This window comes from Galeopterus variegatus, unplaced genomic scaffold (genome assembly GCF_000696425.1).
Source record: "Galeopterus variegatus unplaced genomic scaffold, G_variegatus-3.0.2 Scaffold8230, whole genome shotgun sequence".
NCBI classification, from domain to species: Eukaryota; Metazoa; Chordata; class Mammalia; order Dermoptera; family Cynocephalidae; genus Galeopterus; species Galeopterus variegatus.
The window spans coordinates 86,693-94,698 of NW_007734341.1; the positions used below are offsets into that span (position 1 = coordinate 86,693).

General features: G+C 51.6%; 1 protein-coding gene across 1 annotated transcript in view; it reads right to left on the minus strand.

The window, feature by feature from the left end:
• The window catches only part of LOC103608264 (collagen alpha-1(XIII) chain-like), a gene marked incomplete at its 5' end in the record, with an annotated part of 23,184 nt that extends 16,294 nt beyond the window's left edge, over positions 1 to 6,890 (minus strand). Inside the window, 3 exons of the mRNA XM_008592715.1 lie at positions 4,794 to 4,874; positions 5,802 to 5,828; positions 6,849 to 6,890. Of these exons, the coding sequence (XP_008590937.1) occupies positions 4,794 to 4,874; positions 5,802 to 5,828; positions 6,849 to 6,890 (150 nt within the window). The remainder of the gene's footprint in view (positions 1 to 4,793; positions 4,875 to 5,801; positions 5,829 to 6,848) is intronic.
• Positions 6,891 to 8,006: the final 1,116 nt, after the last annotated feature.

An 8,006-nucleotide genomic window follows, 5' to 3' on the forward strand; every position in this document is an offset into this window, starting at 1 on the left:
TGAATGGGGGGACGGGATGTGGAAAGATCCATCATCTCGGGCAAGCCACATCCCCTCCTCTTCTTTATGAAGGCACAGAACAAGCATTTAATAGGATGAGGGTCTGATGGGGGTCACTCTCGGTCCTCCTTCCGCTAAAGGCTCTAGGCTTCTACCTGGCATTAGTCGTGAGGCGCCCCCTCCCGGGTTCCCGAAGGCCTGCTGGGGCTGTGCTTTGCCACATCCCTCTGCCCTGTCTGCAAGTCCTCCCCTCCACAGTGAAGAGAGTTGCTCCAGCCAGCTCATTAGAACCTTGTTTTCTGGGCAGGCCATGGGCTGATGTGGCTCCTGCAAGACAGAGCTGGGCTCACTAGCTGGAAGGGGCTGGGCATGGTACAGCTCTGGCTGTGGCTCCCGAGTAGGGACATCCGGCCTCCCAGCCCTCGATAGTCAGGGATCCCAGCACCATGGGAGGGGACTGGAAGATGGAAAGGTTGCAAGACAGAGCTGGGCTCACTAGCTGGAAGGGGCTGGGCATGGTACAGCTCTGGCTGTGGCTCCCGAGTAGGGACATCCGCCCTCCCAGCCCTCGATAGTCAGGGATCCCAGCACCATGGGAGGGGACTGGAAGATGGAAAGGAGGGACATTTTCTCTGATGCTTCAGTCGTTTGTCATAAGCAGAAGGGCTGGGTGCTTTCTAGTCAAGAGTAGGTCATGCCTGTTTTCTGGAACCGGAAGGATGGAGAAAGAGGGGGCCCAAGTGTCCCTCACTGCTACCCTCTTGTTGGGTTGCAGGGCGGCTGTGGTGGCACACAGTGAAAGGTGTTGTTAGAATGTGCCCACGAGACATTGAGCTGGGACTGGCCTCTGTGCTCCCACATGCTACTCCTGCCCTCCCCCTTCAATGCTGTCCCACCCACACACCTCAGACTGGTGGCTGCACAGAACTAGGAAGCCCTCGTGGGCAGACAGGAGATGGACAGAGGTCATAGCATGAAGACAACACAGCATGACGGGCACATACAGACACTTGTGTTTGGTGGGGACGGGTCATGGCCCAAACCCCCAGGGCTGGGCTCCCAGGCTGGACTCAGCATTCCTTCATGGTCAGGATTGGTGCTGCTTGAGTGGCCTCCCACCCCACCCCTGGCAGATTTGAGGTCCCTGGGTGCACTCTATGAACAGAAGGCCAGCCATCTTTGGTCAAGAGGCCAGAAGAAGCACTTCTGAACCGAGCATAGACGGTGTTGGTGGTGGGACAAGTCATGACTCATGGGGAAAACAAGGCCACAGTGGGAAGACAAGAGGGATCACAGGCAGGGTGTGGGGTGGGCTGGGGTGAGGGGTAATGGAGAAATGTCACTCACCGGTGGCCCAGGCCTGCCGTCCAAACCTGAAGCTCCCTGGACGAAGGGCACAGTTTGACCAAAATGAGGGGAAGGGAGGAACGGGAGGGAGAAAAAGGGGACATGGGGAGGGAAGAGGTGAGTAAAGCAGTGACTCCGGACAGACATAAATGCTGGTAATCAAACACAATGGGAGAAATAAGCTCGGGAGGACAGGGAGTGGTATTTACACGGAAACCAACGAAAACATGGAGACACTGAACGCAGCGGCCGACTGCTGAGCAGGATGGCTGCCCTGTCCTCCACGCCCCTTGCTTCCCTCTCTCCTTTCATCCCCTCTCAGAAACCCCTCTTCCAAGGGGCTTCAGTGCTCTGGGGAAAGGGACACAGATGTCTGGAATCAGAGCCATGCTCCCTCCCCAACAGATTTCACTGGGGAGGGACATGCTTACGTGGAGGGTGGGCCCAGGTGAGCATGGTCTTCTCAGCCTCTTTTGCATACATGTTGAGACCAGGCCACCAGGGGCTCAGCCCTGAGTTAAAGCACCCAGTTTTGAAACCTGGTTAGAAGCTGGCTTCCTTCTACTTCAGCTGGTAAGAGCAGTTGGCTCCTGAATGATAATACCAATGATGCCTGACATTTCTCTGGCACTTTACAGTTTGCAAAGCTCAACACAAACTCAATCCATTCATATGCTCTCAGATAAGGGGTCTTTTACAGAAAAGGGCTTTGAAGGCATCTGACTGGGACAGAGGTCTAAGGCCACGTATCCCCTGGAGCAAACTGGAAGGCAGATGGGAAGATATTAAGATCCACTTGCTATCCAGCGTCCCTTGCTGTCCAGTGACTACCTATCACTTGCTGTCCAGTGATATATATGGTGGGAATGGGGCTCTTGCTCCAGTGCCGGGTTTTGAAGCTGCGTCTGAAACCCACTTAGGAAAACCAGGGGGAGATTTCTAATTATCCCAATGTGAAAAACCAGGGAGAAGGCAGCAGAGATATCTTAGCCCAGTAAAGACTGAGGTCTTGAAAACTGCTTCCAACTGAGCCTCAGCTTCAGAATTTTAAAGGTGGGGAAAAGTCCCTAGAAAAGGAAGGACAAGAGCTGCTTCCTTCTAGGGAAAGGGTGTTGGGTAGGAAGATTCTGCAGGGACCATTCTCAGTTTTAGGACCACATCTTTCTGGGACTGACCTTGACTCCCCAGGCTAGAGAGCGGTGCTTCTCTATCTGCACATTGGAATCTCTTGGGGCAATGTTAAATAATACAGATGCCTGGGTCCCACCCCAGCCCAATCTAATCAAAGTCTCCAAGAGTAGGGTGCAGGTAGTGGTATATTTGAAAAGCTCCCAGGTGATTCCAGAGTGCAGCCAGTGTTGAGAACCATTTCTGAAGGGCAAATAGAAGGAACTCAATGAGATATGCCTGGAAAAATGGGCTGCTACTCTGTAGAATGAAACATCCAGGCAAGGCCTAAAAACGAGTAGCTAAATATCCACCTACTTTGTCTGTGCAGGATTATTACTAAGTTGTGTTGAGAGGTCTGGAACAGAGAGCTTTCTTTTTTCTTAGGTGGGCCACTGATATATATTGTAAGGTTTGTGCTGTTGCAAATATTTTTGATCTTATGTTAGAAAATGGGGAGATTTCACATAAAATGCCAGATGTCCAGCTTCCTTTGAAAAATTGGAAGATCCAGAAATACTGGACCCTCTTCCTACAAAGCAACAGTCAGCTTAGCTGACAGAGAAGGGGCTGTTCCCTTGAGAAGGGATACATGGTCTCTAGTGTACCATAGTCCCCACCACTCTCTATTGTCTCCCTCAAGTCCGTGTTAGTTGCTTTCTATGAATATGCTTGTTCTATTGTTTTTTTAAGGTAGGAAAAGTATTTGTACCCATGCCTCTATCAAAAGTTGGACAATTAAAGCAAGACTAGGTACTTGGCCTTTCATCTGGCACTTTCTTTGTTTCTATTACTGTTTGGTCTCTGTGCCATTTGCATTTCAACCCCCTACTACATGAGGGTTTTTGGGGCCATGAAGGTGGACAAGGAGAGATTTGTGGTTGAGTAGGGGCAGGAGGGCTCTTTAATAGTAAGGAGAACTTAATCACTCTGGACACAGTGTAAGACATGGGAACATGATGCTAAAGTCATCACTTTTTCTGTAGTCTGTCAAGTGAATCAGCTTCTTAAATATTCCCACAACTGATGCATTAATGAGGGTGTAATTATATATTTTGTTTTTGCTGTTTGGTTGCTGTGGCTACATTAACCAGACCTTCAAGCTCTGCCAAGCTGGGGTAATTGGGCTTCCCATTGTTTCCTTGCTCTTTATGGCTACCTGGGGGTGGAAACTGGCCTTGAGCCCAGGAAAGAGGAAGCCTGAGTGGCTGAAGGAGCCCCTTTGCAAGGCCCTGGCATCAGTGGAGGAACAGTCTTTGGGTTGGCCACCAACTTCATATGTCACGCCAAGTGGCTCACTTTCTTCTTGGGGACCATCAGTAAAATGATGAGATGAATCATTAGTGTCCCTTACAGCTTTTGAAAAGAGAGTGCCAACCTCTTTTGAGGTGTGAGGGAGTACAGACCCAGGGCTCCAGGATGGGTGGTGGGATGTGCTCACCTGCACACAGGTGAGGTAGTGAAGAGGCCATCAGCCCCCCTGGGTCTTGGAACAAAGGGATTCACTCAGCCCAGCCCCCACATCTGAAAATGTGAATGCTTTCTGAGCAGCCCCCTGCCTCTGACCTGGGGCCTCCAGCCCTGGGAAGGCTGAGATCAGAGATCTCTAGGGACCCTTAGTGTGAGTGGCATTAGCCTACTGACACCCCAGAATCTGACTTTTTACAGGCTTTGCTGCTGTAGCCAGTGCTTAAGAGGAGAGAGCAGGGACTGTCTCGGGGGCCCTCTGGGAAAATAGAAGGGAGACAGAAAATCCCATTGTCCCACTGCTTCCAGTCCCTGCAAGCTTGGCCCCGTAAGGGCAGACTTTTATTGCCCCCAAATTGAGCACAAGTAGGGCCTGAGGCTGTTCTCAGGACACGGCTGGCTCTCCAGCTGGGCGCTCCTTGGGGTGGGGGGACCCTGTTTTATTCAGCTTCGCATTCCTCCCGCACCAAGGCCAGGGCTGGCTCAAAGGAGGCCCTCGGGAAGAGAATTAGAGCCTACGATCCTGTCCAGGTGGGAAAGCAGAACCACGCGGAGCTTGGGAATGCTCAGGACTTTAGAACCCGTGCTTTCCAGCAGGCTTCTCCCGGGTCCCTGCCCAGGAGGCCCTCGGGAAGAGAATTAGAGCCTACGATCCTGTCCAGGTGGGAAAGCAGAACCACGCGGAGCTCGGGAATGCTCAGGACTTTAGAACCCGTGCTTTCCAGCAGGCTTCTCCCGGGTCCCTGCCCAGCACCCAGCAGGACCACCCACTGGGCTCCTCACAACAGTCTTGCTGGGCCTGAGATACTTACGGGTAATCCCAGAGGACCTCGGTCTCCTTTTTCTCCCTGGGCGCCCTTTTCTCCTTTTGTTCCATCTAGTCCTGCTTCCCCCTGGAGGAGACGGAGACAGGAGGAGATGACGGATGGTCATGCCCCAGACAACTCATTCTGGCATTCTGGGGTCCTGGAGACTGGGGTGGGGTTCATAGAGGAGGGAGGAGATGGAGGTGGTTGGGCCAGGGGTGGCAGGCTGGGGACTCCAAGAATCCAAGAATTCATTCTTAGCCTGCCTCTGCTTCAGTTAGCACCCCCTGTGTCTCTGTAGTAACATTGAGGTCCCCGAAGGAAAAAGGAATACATGGAGTTGGGACAAACTCATAGGGCAGTTCCAGGTCAGGCTTGGCATGGGTGACCTTTTGCATGGAAGGAAAACTGGGATCTTGCAGAGATTTGCTGGTAGATGCCTGAAATGCCACTATTAGAGCTCTGAGGCTCACAGACTAGTTGGGAAAAGAAACTGCCCAAAGTCCCCAAATCCCCTGAAGAATGCCAGGGCAGGAGGTAAGAGCCATTGTCATGCCAGTGGCCTCCAGTCCCCTTATCCATCTGAAATGCCTGGGGGCAGACTGGAAGAGCCCCAACTAAGTCCAGTGGGCTTGGCCCTGGGGAGGGGTCCCACTCGATGTCTGTCTCCCACCTACACTTCAGGGTGAATGAAAGGTCTAGGACAGGCTAGATGGCAAAAAGATTTCACCATTTGCCAAGAATCTCACCTGTCACCTTGTGGGGTCAGTAGATGGATGGGAAAATTCTAATCCAAAGTATGCCAGGTGTCAGTGATGAATGTGAAAGGGCACTGGAGGACTTCATTCTGCTATAATCGTACCCCACTGGCCAGGGTGTCACATGGGGAAAAGGGTGCCATTTAGGGAAAAGCATCAGCTGGGCCTCTGAAGCACTTTCCTTCTTTCTGCTATCACGGGTGCAGCCCCCTCCCCCACCCCCTCACCCAGCACCTGTCACTTGACCTCTTCTTACCTTTGGTCCAGGAACACCTTGGAGCCCCTGCATTTGGAATCAAAACAAGATGTATCAGAGCTTCATTTCTAGTTAATTCAACTTCTTTGTCCACACATCGGACCACAGAAGAACAAGGATTTTGGGTGCAGAGTGTGGTCTAGGGGTCCCTGCCCATGCGAGGTAGAAGGAAGTGCTAAGGGAGGCTGACAGAAAATCTCTGTGTGACCCCACTGCTGACCCAGAATCTCATGAAGGGACGATTCAGAGATAACACAGCAAAAATAAAATAAGTTAGTATATGTAAAGTGCTTAGAATGGTGTCTGGCACATAGTAAGTTTCAGAAAATGTTGGCTACTATTATTACTACTACTCCTTCTACCAGTGATGATAGGTGACACACAGTGCCTTGGGACTGTGAACCCTGCAATGGCATGGGCCAGCATCTGTTGGTTGAGGGTGATGGGGGCCCTCTAGGTGCAGTGCAAAGGGGTCCCATGTTTACACTTCTGTACCCATGGAAAGGCCAGTCCAGTAGGACTTATTTTAAATGGGTCACGACTGTGAACCCTGCAATGGCATGGGCCAGCATCTGTTGGTTGAGGGTGACGGGGGCCCTCTAGGTGCAGTGCAAAGGGGTCCTATGTTTACACTTCTGTACCCATGGAAAGGCCAGTCCAGTAGGACTTATTTTAAATGGGTCACTTTCTCTTTTAATCCTGGTCTTCTTGCCAGCTGGTTAACAGGAAGGAGAGCAGGGAGGAGCAGATGTCTGATGGCAAAGGGTTAAGTAAATGTTGGGCAGAGCTTAGTGACACAGTGAGCCTGGGCTACCACTGCCAGTTTCCAGGGAACCAGGCAGTGCCCAGGCTCCTAGGTGTCACTGGGATGGTGTTGTTTAACATGAGAAGGAAGAGGAGCAGGGAGGGGTTGTGGACAAGAAAATCTCTCCATGGGGAGGAGGAGACGATAGGGACCTGAGGTTGAGCCCAGGGACTGCCGTGGGGAGGGGATGCTAGGGACACTACCACAGGGGACTGAAATGCTGATAAGCCCTCCGAACTTACCGGAGGTCCGGGAGGCCCCTCTAGCCCTGGTGGCCCAGGAACCTAGAACCAAAGGGGAGCCCTGTTACACTCAAAGTGGTCCTCTCTCCTGACATGGCCCAGGGTCCAGCTGGGGACTGCAAGGCCAGAGGAGGACAGGATTGCCCATCACACAGTCTCCCAAAAGAATGCTTAGAACAACAGGTCGGAAACTCACAGCAACCCAGGGGCCTGCACAATGTTGAAAAAAAATTGCCAGGAAATGTTCCTCAAACATCTATTTTTTCCTGATTATCTTGAAAAACCAGAAGATCTAACAGCACTAGGCTCTTGTCGGAGCATGGCGATGTCGCCTGCAGTGGGGTGAGAGCTCTCCCCTGTAGGTGGCGCACGAGAGCTTTGGTTTACTCCAGTCCTCACCACTCCCGCTTATCTACAGCCCAGGCTGCTTGCAGTCATTCTTGCATAGCTGGCCCTTGTAGGCATTTGAGTTTGAGACCCTTGGCTTGGAGGAGCAGAGATTGGGTGTCTGAAATGGGGGGAGAGTGAGATGTTTGTGCAGAATATTTCTCAAGTCTTCCCAGGTTTGCAAGGGACAGGATGTCGACGCTAGTCTCCGTTTCCTTCGAGGAGGGATTGTAGGAGAAGAGATTCAGACTGGACAGTGGAATGGAGGAACCCAGGGCCACCTTCTGCCCTGAGGAGGACGGTGTCCCCTGCAGATTCTGTCTTTGATGAAGATAGACATCGATTTGTCTGCAGTCGGCCACTGCCTGCTCCTGTCGGAGCTGGTCACCCACCTCAGTGTTAGGGGTCTCCTCGGATGTCTCACCCTCTCAGAGACAGAGTTCCCTGCAGTGTGGCCAGGGCAGTGACCTCTCTGCTTCGCTGCAACAGGAAAGCCCCATGCGCTGGGCAGATAGGTGGACCCCAGATGTCCCTTGGACCCTGTGGCCTTTTTAGCTCCATACTAGCCTCCTTGTAGGAAACGCAATCTTTGGAAACCCTACCTTCTTAAAAAAAAGTTAACTGCTTTTTTTTCTTATTATAAATAAGTAATACATGTATCCTGATTGTGGTAGTGGTTATACAAATCCACACATGTATTAACATTCACAGAACTGTACACACTCCCCTAAAAGTCAATTTTATCTGCATGATAATTTTAAAAATAAAAAA